We start from the raw sequence: 19049 nt of genomic DNA on the forward strand, positions 1-19049 counted from the left end.
TCATTAGTATTATCGGGACAATTTGCTATAAAATGACTTGTCTTACCACATTTGAAGCAGGAGCGCTTTCCCCTTGCTTTACTCTTGTTGGGGTACTCCTTGCGTCCTTTCAATGCCGTCTTGAAGCGCTTGATTATGAGAGCCATCTCATCTTTGTTTAGTCCGACCGCCTCAATTTGTGCCATCTTGCTTGGTAGCATCTCCCTGCTGCTGGTTGCCTTGAGGGCAATAGTTTGAGGCTTGTGGACGAGGAGTGGACCGTTCAGAGCGTCGTCCACATATCGAGCCTCCTTCACCATCATGCGCCTGCTCACAAACTTCGAAGAATCTCTTCGGGCGTCATCTTGGTGTACATGGGATTCTCGCGAATTAGGTTAACAAGATGGGGATCAATTACCGTGAATGATCTTAGCATAAGTTGAACGACGTCGTGATCCGTCCATCTTGTGCTCCCATAACTCCTAATCTTGTTGACCAGGGTCTTGAGCCTATTGTACGTTTGCGTTGGCTCCTCTCCCCTGATCATGGCAAACCTTTTGGTGATCATGGCGGCGTCGTTCCCCTCATGTGAAATCTTGAGGGTGTCCCATATTTGCTTGGCGTTGTCCAAGCCGCTCACCTTGTTGTATTCATCACTGCACAATGATGCTAACAAAACAGTGGTAGCTTGTGCATTCTTATGAATTTGTTCGTTAATGAATACAGGGTTATCCGTACTATCAAATTGCATTCCATTCTCAACTACCTCCCAAATACTAGGATGGAGAGAGAAAAGGTGACTACGCATTTTGTGACTCCAAAAAGCGTAGTCCTCTCCATAAAAGTGTGGAGGTTTACCAAGAGGAATAGAAAGCAAATGGGCATTGGAATTATAAGGAATACGAGAATAATCAAATGAAAAATTTGAGTTAACCGGTTTCTTTTTCTCGTCGTAGCCGTCGTCTCTTGGGGAAGAAGAAGACTCGTCGCTGTCGTAGTAGACGATCTTCTTGATGCGCCTCTTCTTCTTCCCGTCCTTCTTCTTATGACTTGAGCTAGAGTCAGTGGACTTGTCGTCCCTCGGCTCATTGAAGATGGACTCCTTCTCCTTATCATTGACCACCATCTCCTTTCCCTTAAGATCCATCTCTTCGGGCGATTAGTCCCTTTCGTGAAGAGAACGGCTCTGATACCAATTGAGAGAACCTAGAGGGGGGGTGAATAGGTGATCCTGTAAAATTCAACAACTAATAGCCACAAAACTTGGTTAAGTGTTAGTATGGCTAAGTAGCGAGCTCTTGCGAATACAAGTAACACAGAAAAACAATCACAAAAGACACGCGAGTTTATCCCGTGGTTCGGCAAGTATAACACTCGCCTACCTCCATGTTGTGGTGTCCCAATGGACGAGGGTTGCACTCAACCCCTTTCAAGTGATCCAATGATCAACTTGAATACCACGGCTTTTCTTTGCTTATAACTTTTCCCGTTCGCGAGGAATCTCCACAAGTTGGAGTCTCTCGCCCTTACAATAAAAGATCACGGTGAAAGCACAAGAGTAAGGATGGGAAGCAACACACACGAATCCGCAGCAATACACATGCACACAAGCCAAGACTTGAGCTCAAAATGAAGCACAACTAGTTCACTACAAGAACGGAGCTCAAATCACTAACACGGTCGATCAAGTGCGTGAAGACGGAGTGTGGAAGACTTAGAATGCTCAAAGTATGCTTCAGTGACTCCTCCATGCGCCTAGGGGTCCCTTTTATAGCCCCAAGGCAGCTAGGAGCCGTTGGAGGCATTCTTGGAAGGCAAATCTTGCCTTCTATCGGGTGGCGCACTGGACAGTCCGGTGTGCCACCGGATAGTCACTATTCATGTCCGGTGCGCGATTTCCTTCCATTCCTGGCGCAGCCGACCGTTGCGACTTCAGGCTGGTTGGCGCATCGGACATTGTCTGGTGCACACCGGACAGTCCGGTGCCCTAGCCGACCGTTGGAGCGGGCCACGCGTCGCCCGCGGACTTGGCGGCCGACCGTTGCGTTGGCGGCCGTTGGCTCACCGGACAGTCCGGTGAATTATAGTCGTACACCGCCGAAGTTTTCCCGAGAGCGGCCAGTTCGCCGGAAGCCAGTCTGGCACACCGAACACTGTCCAGTGCACCCAGACCGAGCAGCAGTTGGCTGTACACAGCCAACTCTTTTCCAATCCTTTTTCTTCTGTTTCTATCACTTAGATACAATACATTAGTACCCAAATCAATGTACTAAGTCTTAGAAACATACCTTCTTGTTGATTTGCACTTCATTCATCATTTGGCATATAATAACCCACTTAATATGTGTTGGACACTTAGTCACCAAAATATACTAGAAATGGCCCAAGGGCACATTTCCCTTTCACTTCCTTTGCTTGAGGATTTGGCGAAAGCTTTTGATGATTAAATCCATCTCCTCATTGTCGAGCTTGGAGGCGTCGATGGGAAGCCTACTCGATGTAGACTTTCTTCTTCTCTTCCGTCGCTTTGAAGGCGACGCGTTGCACCTCGGGTGTGGAGGTGGCACCAGCGGCGGAGGACCTAGTGTGGCCAGGTATGGCTCCAGCCATACCTTGGGTTGGCGAAGAACCTCTAGTCCGCTCTGCTCTGTTGCCTCCGCTGTCTAGTCGTCTGGACGCTCTGCTCTGTTGCCTCCGCTGTCTAGTCATCTAGATGGCTCCTTCGCGGCCTCTGCCGTCACTTGCTCACTTTGCTCTGCGCAACCGCACCTGCAGCCTGCCATGGTCGTTTGCCACTAATCGTCGTATGTCAAGTGCATGTAGTCCGCAACTGGTCGACAACCTTCATTCCATGCCTCTGCCACAGCGCCACCGCCATCGGCTACCGCCGCCCGTGTTCGGGATCTCGGCTGCTTGCGCGACCATGGCCGATGTCAGGAGGCCACTCGCTGACGCGTTCACCGATGAAACCTACGCACGATAACCATCCCGCTAGCGGGCTATGCGTGCGTTGGGCGCGTGCGTGATGCTCAGAGGGTGTTTGATGAAATGACTAGTAGAACATCGTGGCGTCGAATGCCAAGGTTACCTATTGTGTCGAGAACAGGCAGACATCACCCTGGCACGCAAGTTGTTCGATAAAAAGCTAATCAGAAATTCCTCATCAAGAAACACAATTTTTACTGGGTACTACCATAGTCAACTAATGGTGGATGCAACGGAGCTGTTTGAACAAATGCCAGAATTTAACATGGTTTCTTGGAAAATGATGATTTCTGGATTTGTTCTAATTGAGCGTCGCCTATGATATATTCCGCCAACCGCCATACCTTAATTTTTAGGCGTCCTCCGCCACTGGGTGGCGCCTCGCTCGATGATTTGTTTGGAGCCTTTGATAGTTAACTCAAAGCTCACAAACTTTCCTATCACTTCCTCGGGAGACATTAGTTTATATCTAGGATCACCATGAATTAATTGAACTTGAGTAGGGTTAAGAAAAACGAGTGATCTAAGAATAACCTTGACCATCTCATGGTCATCCCATTTGGTGCTCCCGAGGTTGCGCACTTGGTTGACCAAGGTCTTGAGCCGGTTGTACATGGCTTGTGGCTCCTCTTCTTGGTTGAGCATAAATCGACCGAGCTCCCCCTCGATCGTTTCCCGCTTGGTGATCTTGGTCACCTCATCTCCTTCGTGCGCGGTCTTGAGCACGTCCCAAATCTCTTTGGCACTCTTCGACCCTTGCACCTTATTATACTCCTTTCGACTTAGAGAGGCGAAGAGTATAATAGTGGCTTGGGAGTTGAAGTGCCGGATTTGGGCTACCTCGTCTGAATCATAGCCTTCATCCCCCACGGATGGTTCCTGCGCACCAAACTCAACAATGTCCCAAATGCTAGCATGGAGTGAGGTTAGATGGTGCCTCATTTTATCACTCCACATACAATAATCTTCACCGTTAAAAACCGATGGTTTGCCTAGTGGGATGGAAAGTAAAGGAGAGTGTTTGGAAATGCGAGGATAGCGTAAGGGGATCTTACTAAACTTCTTACGCTCATGGCGCTTAGAAGTGACAGACGGCGCGTTGGAGCCGGAGGTGGAAGGCGACGAAGAGTCGGTCTCATAGTAGACCACCTTCTTCATTTTCTTCTTCTTGTCGCCACTCCGGTGCGACTTGACGCGGGGAGGTGATTCCTCCCTTTTGTTGCCGGACTCTCCCGATGGAGCTTTCCCGTGGCTTGTGGCGGGCTTCTCGCCGGTCACCATCTTCTTCTTGGCGTGAGCTCCCGACATCACTTCGAGCGGTTAGGCTCTAATGAAGTACCAGGCTTTGATACCAATTGAAAGTCGCCTAGAGGGGGGGTGAATAGGCAAATCTGAAATTTATAAAGTTTAAGCACAACTATAAGTCGGGGTTAGCGTTAGAAATATAATCGAGTCCGAAAGAGAGGGCGAGAACAAATCACACGCGAGTAAGAGCGAATGACATGGTGATTTGTTTTACCGAGGTTCGGTTCTTGCAAACCTACTCCTCGTTGAGGTGGTCACAAAGACCGGGTCTCTTTCAACCCTTTCCCTCTTTCAAACGGTCACCTAGACCGAGTGAGCTTTTCTCTTCAATCAAACGGGACACTTAGTCCACTACAAGGACCACCAAAGTGGCCGTTGGGGAAGGCTGCTGTCGAAGGGCGCACCGAACAGTCCGGTGCGCCACCGGACACTGTCCGGTGCGCCAGCCACGTCACCCAACCGTTGGGGTTCGACCGTTGGAGCTTCTGACAACTGGGCCACCGGACAGTCCGGTGGTGCACCAGACAGTCCCTGTTCACTGTCCGGTATGCCTTCTGGCACTGCTCTGACTTCTGTGCGAACTGTCTGCGCACTGTAGCTCACTATTCACCTTTTGTAGATGATCATTGGCGCTGTTAGCCGTTGCTCTGCATGGCACACCGGACAGTCCGGTGCTACACCGGATAGTCTGGTGAATTATAGCGGAGTGGCTTCCCAAATTCCCGAAGGTGGCTAGTTCAGAGTTGATCTTCCTGGTGCACCGGACACTGTCCGATGGCACACCGGACAGTCCGGTGCGCTAGACCAGGGTTGCCTTTGGTTGTCTTTTGCTCTTTTTATTTGAACCCTTTCTTGGACTTTTTATTGGTTTGTGTTGAACCTTTGACACCTTTAGAACTTATAATCTAGAGCAAACTAGTTAGTCCAATAATTTGTGTTGGGCAATTCATCCACCAAAATCATTTAGGAAAAGGTGTGAGCCTATTTCCCTTTCACACCGGACAGTCCGGTGCGCCACCGGACACTGTCCGGTGCGCCGCCACATCACCCAACCGTTAGGGTTCGGGAGCAGTTGATCGTTGGAGGCTTTGTCCTCTTACGACACCGGACAGTTCCTGTTCACTGTCTGGTGCGCCTATGACTTCTGCTCTGACTTCTGTCGCGCACTGTTACACACTGTAGCGCTATCAGGGCGTCGTTGCAGTCGACCTTTGCACTGGATAGCCATTGCTCCGCTGGTGCACCGGTCAGTCTGGTGGCACACCGGACAGTCCGGTGAATTATAGCGAAGCGCGCCCGGAGAAACCCGAGAGTGGCTGGTTCAGCCCTGTACGGACCTCGTGCACCGAACAGTCCGGTGCGCCTGACCACAACACACTTGGTTTCTTTGCTCCTTTGTATTTGGATCCCTAACTTGTATATTTATTAGTTTGTGTTGAACTTTTATGCACCTGTAGAACATATATTCTAGAGCAAACTAGTTAGTTCATATATTTGTGTTGGGCATTCAACCACCAAAATTAATTGTCGAAAAAGGTTAACCCTATTTCCCTTTCATAAACCACCACCGGCGGATAGGACAAGTTGATCCTAGTCGAAGGGATCTCATCATCGAAATGTCTACAGTGACCAGGATATCTGGAAAGATGTAACAGATACACCATACTGGGTTTATGCCTACGCACGGCGGCAGGCGAAGCTACGCTATGTGCTACCGTGCCATGGGGCTGACCCACAGGATATCAACGACGAACTCGCTACAGGGGCTCATATGACGAAAGAGCGGGACGGTGCGCCATACCAGGGGTACGGCTACGCATGGCCCTAAGAACAGCGTGACTCTAGGTGCACGACGACAAGTCGGAGCAACGGACCAACCTCATACCAAGTAGAGAGCAAGTCATCCCTGTAAGGTCTTACCCTTGAACTATAAAAGGGCGAGCCTTCTTCCTTCTAGAGACACGAGCACACCAGTTAAAACATGCTCTAGAGCAATACTACGATTAGCACTACATTTGACTAGTGCGCAACCTTAAATCAGTATAATCCCCTGTTGTCGGTGTTTAGAGTCCGACCGCACACCCAGGGTTCCCCTCGCTGTGCTTTTGGGTAGGACGGTGTTGTTGACTGTAACTCAATGGTTCGTGCGGGATGCACGAGAGGCGATAAGTAATTTTCTACAGGTTCGGGCCGCTTGGAGAGGCGTAATACCCTACTTCATAGTGTGGATCTTTATGTGGTAGGTTACAAGGGAAGTCTCCAGGATGGAGAAAAGCTAATGAAATAGGTAGATGGTCGATGAAAATTATAGGGTACCCACTAGTCCTTATATACTCGATCGGCCGTGGACACTACATGCATACGTGACGAACTGACGATCATGCATACCCTAAATAATAGTGAACGGACTGAACTGATCTTCCTACAATCTTGCCGACTTATCACAAATCTGCCCGATATTCCAGGGCGCTGCACGCGGGAAAGTCGGGTGTGCGCTACAGATAGCGCTCAAGTCTGACGGGTTGCTTGGGTCTGAGTCTGCTTTTTTCTCGTGTCGGCCCACTCCATCAGTAGTTCTGTCCCGGCCCACGAAGGGATGACCTTGCGAGGTAACAGGCTCAAGTCTCTCGCGATGCCTTCTTGCCTTCTAGTGGACACGGGGATATCTGTCCCCCACCCGTGTCTCAAGTTCATCGTCTGAGTCCCTGAAATTCACCATTCGGAGTGAGTCCACGCTAACTTTCCGTGCCGAACACAAATCTATTGTCCCACCGGTTTCCGAAATCACGGCAAAATGAGATTCTGAGATTATCACCCAGTCGAAGAAGATTTTTCAACGGGATGACGAAAATACATTGAGGATCGAGAACGTGTATCTCTAAATATGTTGGTACAAAAGCACCAAAGACGTTTCCTTAACTGGACTGTTGGTACACCGAGATGAAGTTGTCCTACTATGTGCCGTAGTTCTTAAAAAACTAAACAGGCAAAGAGCACTAGCTAATCAAATGAACTCTACGCGTCTGCACTTTGTTTTCATGTGGCCGTAGATACGCGCGGTCCTGTTGCGTGCTCCCTGCACCACCGCTGCCTATATTCCCATCCAGCTGGTTCTTGTTGGCGTCCAGCGGAGCCGCGCCTCCAGCTCTCGTCCTGCCAAGCTGCTTGCTGGGTGGTGTGCTCTGGCGACTGGCGTGCCGCGACCAACCTTTGTCATCGTCCTGTTGCGCGGCGCCTCCCTTTGTTCCATATACTAATCCAGAATCACACACAGGAGCGAGGGAGAGAAAGATCTAGCTGCAGCTGCAGCATCTATCTATCTATCTATCTATCTATCTATCTATCTATCTATCTATCTATCTATCTATCTATCTATCTATCTATCTAAAAGTATCAATCACATCAGCCTAAGCAAGGCCCGTAGTAATTATCCAACCAAGGAAAAATGACAGGTCATGCATGCTAGCTGATATGGACGGACTTTAGCCTGCCTAGCCTGCATGAAAAGGAAACCCTTGTATAAAGAAGCCATTGGTAACCCTTGTGTCTTATATACCCTGGGTGGCTGGTGATTTGCACTGTACAAAGATGGCATCAAATCAAAGCAAGTCGAGTTTAAGGATTTGTTGGTCAAGGCCAACATGCGTGCCCTGTCTTCGCCCTCCCAAAAAAATCAAACGTCAATAATGAAGAGAGAGAGAGAGAGGACCACTGTGGCAGCCATGTGCCCAACTGTCATCCACCGAACAGGCGAACAGTACCAACTAGGCCAAACAAAACAAAAAAAATCTCTCCACAAAAAAAAAGTTTTCTTTTTGTTTCATTTTTCATTAGTAGCGATAAACTAGCTAGCAGATTTTTTTTTTTTTTGCATCGGCAGCGAAGAGCACCTCACGGGAAAACGGTGTTTTCATATAACTTTTTTTTGTTAATAAAAGAAACGCGCACGCGCTGTTAATAGAGAGGTATTGACCTTCCTTGTTACAAGGCATGACCTGTTTTTTCTTCTCTCTCTCTATAGTCTTGAGGATTACTATAATGATCTCACGTGACAGGATAGATAGATATATATACGTACCGACTTTGCAAGTTGCTTGAGCTGTCGTTACCATTCACATCCAAGAGAACATGGGAGCCACGTCACCAAAATCCGCAACGCACATGTGTTAGAAACATGAACTCAACTACTCCTGAGATCCTTGACACACGGCTAGCTAATTTAGTTAGCTGGCCACAGCCATGGTGTGCTTCGGAAACCGTGTAGTCGAGCTCTCATCACGCCGCAAATGGCTCCACGAGACGAGTACGTGTACGTATACCACTGATTAGCAAAAGAGAGAAATAAAAAATGGACACACCTCAGCTATAACGAGACAGGGATCAAACTGCGGTGGTGCCAGTGGAAGCCCATGTTCGGTTGTTGTTCCAACCAACGGAAACGGCCGTACCGACGGAATACTTAAGACAACAACCAGCCAGATTTTTTTTAAAAAAAAAAGGCAGGAAAAAAACAAATGCACGTTGAATGGTTTTTTCTTTCGTTTTTAATCCAAGTTGTCTATCAATTTGAGGATTTCAGTTTCAACGCTGACAAAAAATAAAGCACGTTTGAATAACGTGGTTATTGTCAAAGGATGCCTTTCCAGAACGTCAATATATACTTTCGTGCCCACCCAATCACATATATATAATAACATTAAAGAACACTGCAGCCCAAACTCTGAGAGAAAACGCTACAGACGATTTTGACCAGACGACATCCAAAAAAAAAATTAACACAGCGAGACGTGTACAGCACACACACTACTGGTTGGATGGATGGGATGGGTATGTGTGGATACAGGTCAGCGTACTGCGTACGTAGCTACATCAACCGGATTTTTTGAGAGGTGCAAAATTTAAGTGCGATAGACTAGTTCCACAATAGTTCAACTAGCCTGTATAGAACATCTCGAGTACTACGAAATGCATTTTGCATATATACTACTGTGGCTGCTCTTAAAAAAAAGAAGTTTTCTTTTTTTTCCCTGGAAGAAACCGAAGACTTTAACTACTTCTTGGGAGTTGGAATGTCTATCTTCTATACTGCATGATTCATTACCTAAGATTTGCGCGAAATGGTAGCTTTGTCGCTGTGATAATTCATTGTTTTAGGACTCTTTGGCAGTATTAGGGTTTCTTAGAGACAGTGAAGAGAATCCACCTCTTGATAACTTCAGCTTCTGGCAAAAAAAAAAACAGTTTTGACTCTGCCATTTTTATTTTGTTAGTTTCAGGAATTATCCTGCTACACAATGGTATATACTCTCTCTATTCTTTTTTATTTATTGCGTTTTAGTTAAAAAAATAAACTAGCCAACGATAAATATTATTGAACGGATGTAATACTTATTAGGTAGTGTTTTTTATTAAGCCTGTGAAAAAACATAAGAAAATTCTTGTCGGAAATTACATTGGCAATCTAAATTTTTAGTTACTCCGCACCTAAAAAGGGATTTTAACCATTTGTCCAAATATATCATACTTATTTGGGAGAAATATATCTATTTAAATACTAAGGGCTTGTTTGTAAGCAAGGATATTGAAGGGATTAAGAGGGTCAAAATTCTCTACTATTTAAATTTAAATATTAGAAAATTCTAGCCCCTCAATTCTCTTACTTCCATTCCAAACAAGCTTTAAAGAGTGTTTGGATTCGCTGCTGTAGCTTACCTAGCTTGTCCTAAGGCTATGCGCAACGCTGCCCCCTTGGTAGCCCCCTCCTCTTGCATGTGGCGCGTAGGGGCACTTTATGGCCGCAGCGGTGTCTCCTACGGCGCCCCTACGCGCCGATCCTCTTCTCTCTCCCCCAGATATAGCGTGTCACTGTTCATCCCCAAACACTGTGCTGTGGGTCCACAAGTAATTGTTAGTAGATAAAAAATTGATAGTTGGTATAGAAAATAATATTTTATAGTGGTAGTGGGATATAAGGGTAGTATTTAGGGGGAACTGTTGCGGGAGATAAAAAAAATAGGAGGGAAAAGTGATATAGGGGAAAAATTTAGAGGTAATAAGGGAAACAAAAATCTGAATCTGTTTTGTATATGTAGCCGAGGAGCTCCACCTTAGGAAATTTAAAAAATATACTATAATAAAAAATCCTGATTTTGTGTAAAGCCTAATTACGCGGGGTGGACTATTATAACGGTAAAACAAAGCAAGGCGATCCTAGTAGTACAAAACTCTGCTCGCTCGCTCGCTCGCCCTTTCTCTGTCCACACTTCTCTCATTCTCTGAGTTCTCTCTCCTCTCCCCACCTTCTCTCTCCTCTCCCCACGAACCGCGCCACCTTTTCTGACGCCGCATCATCGGCGACTTCATCGCCGTCGACAAGACGCATCAAGGCAGTGCCTGCTACTCCCGCCTCCGCATTCTTGCCCCACGGAGCGTGCTCCTGCTCTCGGCCGCCGTCCTGGTGCTGAACAGCTGACACAGCCGGAGAGATCCGCCCGGCCTCGGATCCGTTTCTTCTCCTGCTGGTGCCTTGGTGGTGAGTGAACCTAGCTTCCTTCTGCCGGTTGATTCGATCTAGGAGCTCCGTTTGTTCTTGGGGGCATTTACTTTGCCGTGGCCGTGGTCCGTGAGCAATCAAATCCAAATCTGTCTCCCTTTCGATTTGTTTGCTGCGGAGTGCGGAGTGCGGAGGGTGACGCGCTGCTAGCTCTTAATCTCTCTGCTTGTTTCTCCTTCAGATGCTGATGCGGACTCGGGACTCCTACGGAGAGCTGAGGTGACCTTGTTGAGTGTGCCCTTACCCAGCGCCGCCTGCCTCCGAGCCGAGATCTCCTCCGCGCACCCCGGCATTCTCTCTCTCTGTCTCTGGTGCCGACGACCGCGCGGCCGACCCCGCCCTACGCCAGGTGCTCAGGTCTCCATCTTCGGGACCTTCGCCGGCGACGAGCACCCGCCCAGGTAGCCCACCCCTTCTCTTCCGTTCCTGTCTTGCGAAACCGAGCTCCCGAACCCAAACTCTTTGTGTTCGGATCTGATCTCATGCGGTTACAAGTCCAGTATAGATGTATTTTGCCTACAAACTTCATTTTTTTTGGAAAAAAAATGTCTTTTGCTGGGTCCGACCGTGCCGCGGAAGCGCGGAGAGTGCTGCGCTGCTAGCTCTTAATCTCCACCGTACCTCTTCTAGCTTCTTCGTTTTCTGCCATATGCGCTAGGCAAGATCGATCTAGCCAAGCTGCCGATGCGGTTCGTTTTCCAGAAGTTTTGGGGGATTCAGTTCGAGTTCAATGCCCACAAGTGATGAGCAGCATATTCTTGTTCTTGCCTATTACCGATTGTTTTGCTTCCCTTTTTCTCGAGATGGGATTTCAGTTTTGCATGCATGCGATCTGAAAATTGTGAACATACTTTTTACTCAGGTCAACATCATGATGGCTACTTTGGGGAGGAAGAAGCGGCAAGCCGCAACAACCTTCATCGTGCTTTGCATCTTGTCATCCTTCTACATCTGCAAAGCGCAGTTCACGCCTGCGGACAGCTACCTTGTTGACTGTGGGTCCTCCAAGAGCACAATGGTTGGCCAGAGGACCTTCACAGCGGATGGCGCATCTCCGGTGAAGGTGTCCACCTCCCAGGATATACTTGCGGGCACCTCAGCAAACGGGGTGGCCTCTTTTGATAACTCGGCGCTGTACCAGACTGCCCGGATCTTCACCGGGCCATCATCCTACACTTTCCCTATCCAGAAGCAGGGCCGGCATTTCGTCCGGTTTTACTTCTTCCCCTTCACCTACCAGAGCTATGATCTTTCACTTGCCAAATTTACTGTGTCCACCCAAGATGTTCTCCTGCTTAGTGACTTCCAGCAACCAGACAAGACCGCACCCTTGTTCAAGGAATACTCACTGAATATCACCCGCGACACGCTCGTGATTTCCTTCAAGCCGTCAAATGGAATTGCATTTGTCAACGCAATTGAGGTGGTCTCTGTCCCAGATGATCTCATCACCGATGATGCACAAATGGTCAACCCTGTCCAGCAGTACAGTGGTTTGTCTACACAGCCACTGGAGACAGTATATCGGGTTAACATGGGTGGTCCGAAGGTCACTCCTGACAATGATACCCTCTCGAGGACCTGGGTGACTGATCTAAAGTACTTGTTGAACCCATCTGTGACCAAACAGGTTAATTATGGCAAGCGTGTCAACTATAAGAAGGGTGGAGGTGGAGCTACTCAGCTGTCAGCCCCTGATATTGTCTATGGCACAGCTACAGAGTTGGCAGCGACAAATACATCCAATGCTCTTTTCAACATGACATGGCAGTTTGATGTGGATGCTGGCTTCAGCTATTTGGTAAGGTTTCACTTCTGTGATATTGTCAGCAAGGCACTTAACCAGCTCTACTTCAATGCATATGTTGGAGGCTTTTATGCACAGAATAATCTTGATCTGTCAGCAATGTCTGATAGTCAGTTAGCTACACCTATATATATAGATGTGGTTCTTTCATCTAATGATGCATCCAGCAAACTTAGCATCAGCATTGGCCCATCGGTCTTGAACAATGTATTGCCCGACGGGATTCTGAATGGGCTTGAGGTTATGAAGATAAGTACCGGAGGTTCTGCTTTCACTGTCGGGTCTGGCAGTGGAAACAAAAAATGGGGTGTGATTCTTGGCGCAGCCCTCGGAGGTGTTGGACTGTTTATAATTGTTGTTGTTCTTGTACTTCTTTGCCGGAGGAAAAAGACCCTGGAAAAGCAGCATTCAAAGACCTGGATGCCTTTCTCTATCAATGGGCTCACCTCTCTCAGCACAGGAAGCAGAACGTCTTATGGTACTACTCTCACATCAGGGCTGAATGGAAGCTATGGATACCGTTTTGCCTTCAGTGTGCTCCAAGAAGCAACAAACAATTTCGACGAGAACTGGGTCATTGGAGTTGGAGGCTTTGGAAAGGTCTACAAGGGGGTGATGAGGGATGAGAGCAAGGTTGCAGTGAAGCGTGGAAACCCAAAGTCTCAGCAAGGTCTCAACGAGTTCCGTACAGAGATTGAGCTCCTCTCACGTCTGCGCCACCGCCATTTGGTGTCTCTGATTGGGTACTGTGATGAAAGGAACGAAATGATCCTGGTCTACGAGTACATGGAGAAAGGCACTCTCAAGAGCCATCTCTATGGCTCCGATAACCCCTCGCTCAATTGGAAGCAGAGGCTGGAGGTTTGCATCGGAGCAGCAAGGGGGTTGCACTACCTTCACACTGGATCTGCGAAGGCCATCATCCATCGTGATGTCAAGTCCGCAAACATCTTGCTCGACGAGAACCTCCTCGCCAAGGTCGCTGACTTTGGGCTATCCAAGACTGGGCCTGAGCTCGACCAAACTCATGTCAGCACTGCAGTGAAGGGCAGCTTCGGGTACCTCGATCCTGAATATTTCCGGAGGCAGCAGCTGACCGAGAAGTCGGATGTCTACTCTTTCGGTGTTGTTTTGCTTGAGGTTCTTTGTGCAAGGCCAGTGATCGACCCCACGCTGCCGAGGGAGATGGTGAACCTGGCCGAGTGGGGGATGAAGTGGCAGAAGAGAGGAGAGCTGCACCAGATCATCGATCAGAGGATCTCGGGCACAATCAGGCCGGACTCTCTGAGGAAGTTTGGCGAGACCGTGGAGAAGTGCCTGGCAGACTACGGCGTGGAGCGGCCGTCGATGGGAGACGTCCTCTGGAACCTGGAGTACGTTCTGCAGCTTCAGGACGCCGATTCGACGGTCTCGGATGTGAACAGCATGAACCGTATCGTGGAACTCCCGTCACAGGTCCAGAACGTCGGGGCCCTCGAGAGCATCAGCGTGACGATGGCAGAAGCCGGAGCGTCAAACGAGCCTGACCACGACCTCTCCGATGTGTCCATGAGCCGCGTCTTCTCTCAGCTGATCAAGGCCGAGGGGAGGTAAATGTGCGTGACGCAGCCTGTAGGGTGTGGGTGGTGGGGAGGAAGCCTTCAAAGTCATCTCTTGCTGAAGTTTACGTGAGAGAGATCATGTGTGATTTTTTTTCTTCTTTTCGTCTACAAATGTACTACTGAAGTGAACTATGGTTTCGAGTTACAGTTTTAGCCATTGTGAGCCTGTGCGGCTACAAATTTCGTAGATAGCACATTTCGAGTTTGAATTTGTTACTGGGCGTTGAATAATATTCCCCTAACCGTAGAAGCCTCTCACTATCCTCGAAACAGGAGGAGCACACACTCACAATCGTAGTTGCTACTGTTGTATCCACAGGGAACAACTACTATGCAAACAGCCATTAGCATTATAAGATCCGCCCTTCCCTTTCTCGTCTCATTCATTTGTCTAGACCGACATCACATGTGCAGCGATGAGAAATTTACAATTTTGGCTTTATGGTTATTATATTATCTCGTGTGTATGACTGATGATGAGGCGGCTGCATGCTGGTGATGCCTCCTAGCTGGATCTGGACGCTTCGTCGGGTTATCTGGGGAGGTCATCCGTCCCATTGCGCTGTCGCCGGTGCAGGGAAAGAGTGTGCTGCCGACGGTTGGCGCACCATCGCGGCACGAGCCATTGACAATTTTGTCATTATTATTGATGGACTTTGCTGGTATGTTATCGGATCTATCCTAGATGACACCTGATTGTAAAAAAGCGTGGTTATGGCCTGTGATAGTTCTGATGAATATATCGTGGACGATTTTTGGACCAAAATAGTTCGATGCATGCATGCACGATTCTTGAAAAAAAACATATGAGCCTTTGTTGGTTTATTCTCATTCAATGAATGTTGGGGAGATTGTGAGGAACCAGAAGAGAGATATCTTTACCGAATAGGCCAACGATTTTTTCGATTTTTTTTTTCAAACCGTAGAAGTTGTTTATGGCAGATGCAAGATTGACCCTAAACATTCCAGCAAACTCTTCGCTGTGCCCTTTCTGATGAGCAAACCACCATCAAAGGCTGACACTATGGGTACCTTGCTCGATTATAGGGGTAAGCGTGTGCAGCGACAGCAAGGCGCACCTGGACGTCGGACTCGGCGACGGCGACGGCGGCAGCATGTGCAGCGAGCGGCTCGGGCCGGAGGACAGGACAGCAGCGTGTTCTGGCAGCTTTCGGTTGTAGCATGTGCATGTCCATTCCCCCCAACTCATCATCTTCTCGAATATAATGGTTACAGGTAACTGTTGGTGCATCTTTTTTTTTGGTTTCCCTATCACAAAAATTGACATTGGAATGCTCAACAATAATGGATGAACTTTGGAATTTGGGATGCTGCTGGACAAGCGAGGTAAATCGGTGCTGTAGACCAGTGCTAGTGTTTTGCTGGCTTTGCAGCGCGCGTAGCCAGAAAATTTATGAAGTATCCTTATGTATGTACGTGTGATCCATCTTTCTTTGCTAGCATGTGCATGTTTTTGCCCAAATCAACAAGTGGTGAGAATTGAGAGCCAATTTCGAATTTTTTATCCTTTTGCCATTATTTTGGGACGGGTGATAAATAAAATGTTTAAAAAAATGAAAAAGAAATCGAGAGTCTCCGTCAATTTCGGGCGATTGCCTTGAAGACAGGCGATTGCGTTGAAGGGCTTTCTCAATTTCAACTATCATTAGTCGGTTGGGCTGGGCTGGGTCACGGTGGTATTCCGTGGGCCTGTGGATAAGCCCAAGCACCGAAACGACGTGGTCTTCTTGGGGGTGGAGGTGGAGCTCAACAAGTCTCCCACGTCTCCTCATTGCGTGCCGAGAGCTAAAAAAATCTACTTTGAGTGACGCCATCAACAGGCAGCAATCCCAGCCACAGAGCGACAGCGCCGCCGCTGGCTGCAGAAACGTCGGTGTTTGTTCTATTGTGATGATCGGCTGTAAAACAAAATGTAGTATACAAACATAAATGATCATGGTCTTATCTTTTGTTCTCCTATTGCAACATACATACAGACAGGCAATTAAAAAGGCATGAAACTAGAAACCGAAGGCTTCTTTACATTACACTGATGAGTGGGGCCACTCTTGTGTAACCATGCCTCAACATCACAACTCTCTACTCTATCCGTCCGCTCGAGCCGCCACTGTCGCTCTATGCAGGTATCATCATCCTCTCCGGCGAGGTTATGAGCTAGCGGATAGGTTTATTTTCCTTATTATGAAAGCAGCAGGGAAAACTGCTCCCAGGGACGTCCACGTCACCCGAATTATTTTAGCCGTTGGATTCACTCCCTGTGCGCCGTGTGTGTAGATTCTTCTATCATCCTCTCTGTGTTTTCTTTTCCTTCACAGCATCTCGCTCTCGCGCTGTCTCCTCCTCCCCCAGAACTCCAGCTTCCCCTGCTCGCCCCCGCTCACCTGCGTGCTCCGGCGAACTTCCCCTACTCGCCCCCGCTCACCTGCGTGCTCCGGCAACAACCACTTTCAGACTTCGGTTTCCCTCCACCGGCGCTCCAAAGGTAACCACGCTTCCTCCCCCGCCCCCTCCGTCCACCCCACCCCCTCCACCATAATCCGATTCCCATTGCTAGGGTTCGTCGTGTTGGGTTGGAGTAAACACGGCAGCGGCAGCGGCTCTCCCCCCTCCCCCCATCGGATTTCTCAAGCTGCGATTTATTTAGGGTTTAGGGTTCGTCGTTCGATTCGTATGCTTCCCATTTTCCCCCCAAATTTCTTTGCTTCTGCAACATCCGGTGTCTTCCACATTGGAGCTCCGTGTCTCCAGAACTCCGTTGTGCGATGGCTTCCTCATGCCGACGGCCTCCATGGGTAAAAGCGGTGAGTCTTCACTCCCATCGTCGTCTCCGCGTTGGACGACTTCCCGGTCGAGTCTGGCGCCGCCCTTCGCTCTTGCCCGCTGTTTTACATCGCGGATCTGCAGCTTTGCTGTGCTGATGGTAGTAGATGGAATCTCGCCCCCGAATTGGTTGCGTCGTTCCGGCCAGTAACCCTCCAGATCGACGACCAAGCAAACAGCGACGCACAGTGCAGCCTCTCGCCGCACAGGTCTTAGCTACTACACATCTCAATGCATTATTTAATCTCCAGCAGAGATGCGTGGTAGGCTACAGGAGATGCGAAGGAAAATCCCTGATCACGTCGTGCTTGCTGATCGTCTCCGTGTCCAGAATCAACTCCATAAGCTGAGGATGCAGCTCCTCATCCCTTAGAATTTCAATCCTCCTTGATACCGACTGAACTGTGTGTATTGACACCTTCAGCCGAGTATGCAAGCTTCTCAATGCTGCACAAGTCTTATCAACAGAGGTAGGTTCTTCGCCTTTCACATCTTGGTTCCTCAAATGTGTCAGCCTCTTCTCATACTCGATTCTTAACCGCTCACCTGCCTGCAAGTGACCAAAACAATTATGGCTTTTCCATGCATTTGTCTACTGGTGTAAGCCCCTGACAAAGATCATACCTTTACTTCTTTGTATAATTTCTTCTCCCATGTATAGAGTCTATCCAAGGTAGAGTGGTGACTTCCAGACATGGTACTGCAAGATTCTTCAGAGTAGCAGCTGCTAGTCTCATTGTCAAAGAGATCATCTATTGAGCTAGAGGGAGCAAGAAGGAAACGAGATGATGATGAATGGGATGACGCAGAACGCAAAAGTGCAACTGGGTTCAGCATCTTCGCTGCAATACACAATTGGCAAGCAATGTTCAGTAAGTGTCAAATCTGGATCTTTAAGAGTAATTTCAGTGTGGATCATAAAAACAGTACCAGAAAGATCGTTTGAGGTTGAGTACTGAGCTCTACTTGCATCCAACATTACTGAGATTTTCCGAGCAGCGTCACATATCCCTGAGAACTGACAGTCGATATCCTTCATGGCCTCAACCAAGCTTGCTGGCCTTCGATTCAGATATACTATGAAACCAGGAGTTTCTTCTGCATTTGCTACTCTGTTTCTCATCAACTCTTTCTTGTGTGCCTTTATCTCAAGTTCTACTGTCTTGCAAGGTTCTGGTGCTTCAGTACACTGAATACCTTTGGATTCAAATCCCTTTGTTTCTTGCTTCATATTGGCATCGAAATTCACATTAGAAACCATACACTCATCTGAATGCTCACATTCCTCGCCATCGTCTTCATCATCGTCTTCATCATCATCTGCATTGTCGTGCTCTTCTTTTTCCTCTTTTCTGTCCATCTGTACATGCTCTTGACACTCATCATCTTCCTCTTCAAGTTCTGGGATTCCTTCCTCCTCTCGTACCCGTTGTAACCTCACGAGTTCATCATCAGTGACCACATTGTCATAGCTACTCCGAGGGCGGGGATATGTAAAGCTGTCCAGTGATGAGAATGGGTTCCAGAAGAAGTCCCACGGTGAAGATGCAAATAGGTTGTGCTGCTCCAGTGCCTGCTTGATCAAGTCCCTTCTGTCCCGGCACATCTTGACAGCCTCCTCATCTTCTAACCTGGAAGCAGCACATCCCATCTCTCCAAAGCCTTGTATAGTGTTCAAGAACCAGTCATGCTGTTTTCCCTGCTGCTTTCATAATAAGGAAATCTCTGAGCTTGATCGTGAGAAGAAAAATGACAGATTGTTACAGAAAAGTTTCAGCATCAGGAAACCAGATATTGCTTTATCCATCGCTGTAAAAATTAAGATCTTCTCGCAATTTTAACAGATTATTGTTGACACCGTCACCATTTGAACGTTGTTGCTTCTCGAGTCGCCTTATCATCCTCTAAATCTTCCGTCTCTCCCCTGCTTCTTTATCACTCCTACTTTCCAGATGACATATACATCGAAAAAAGGGGT

At 48.1% G+C, this 19049-nt stretch overlaps 2 protein-coding genes across 2 annotated transcripts; one reads left to right on the plus strand and one right to left on the minus strand.

Moving 5' to 3' along the window:
* Positions 1–10542: 10542 nt before the first annotated feature.
* LOC100193715 (Putative receptor-like protein kinase family protein) lies at positions 10543–14386 on the plus strand. The gene is made up of 3 exons (NM_001358871.1): positions 10543–10801; positions 11004–11223; positions 11685–14386. The coding sequence occupies exon 3, from the start codon at positions 11694–11696 to the stop codon at positions 14220–14222; it is 2529 nt and encodes an 842-aa protein (NP_001345800.1). The 5' UTR covers positions 10543–10801; positions 11004–11223; positions 11685–11693; the 3' UTR covers positions 14223–14386.
* A 2953-nt stretch (positions 14387–17339) lies between these two features.
* Positions 17340–18722, minus strand: LOC103640165 (uncharacterized). The gene is made up of 3 exons (XM_008662796.2): positions 18002–18722; positions 17696–17913; positions 17340–17621 (listed from the first exon to the last, which is right to left on the minus strand). The coding sequence occupies exons 1-3, from the start codon at positions 18720–18722 to the stop codon at positions 17340–17342; spliced, it is 1221 nt and encodes a 406-aa protein (XP_008661018.2).
* Positions 18723–19049: the final 327 nt, after the last annotated feature.

This window comes from Zea mays, chromosome 9 (assembly GCF_902167145.1).
Source record: "Zea mays cultivar B73 chromosome 9, Zm-B73-REFERENCE-NAM-5.0, whole genome shotgun sequence".
Classification (NCBI taxonomy): domain Eukaryota; kingdom Viridiplantae; phylum Streptophyta; class Magnoliopsida; order Poales; family Poaceae; genus Zea; species Zea mays.

Excerpts from the sequence above, each read along its gene's own strand:
- LOC100193715 (NM_001358871.1), top strand. The coding sequence starts at position 11,694 with ATGATGGCTACTTTGGGGAGGAAGAAGCGGCAAGCCGCAACAACCTTC.
- LOC103640165 (XM_008662796.2), bottom strand. The coding sequence starts at position 18,722 with ATGGGATGTGCTGCTTCCAGGTTAGAAGATGAGGAGGCTGTCAAGATG. Across the intron at positions 17,914-18,001 it reads AACCTCAAACGATCTTTCTG|CGAAGATGCTGAACCCAGTT; the intron begins GTACTGTTTTTA and ends TGTGTATTGCAG. Across the intron at positions 17,622-17,695 it reads AATTATACAAAGAAGTAAAG|GCAGGTGAGCGGTTAAGAAT; the intron begins GTATGATCTTTG and ends GGTCACTTGCAG.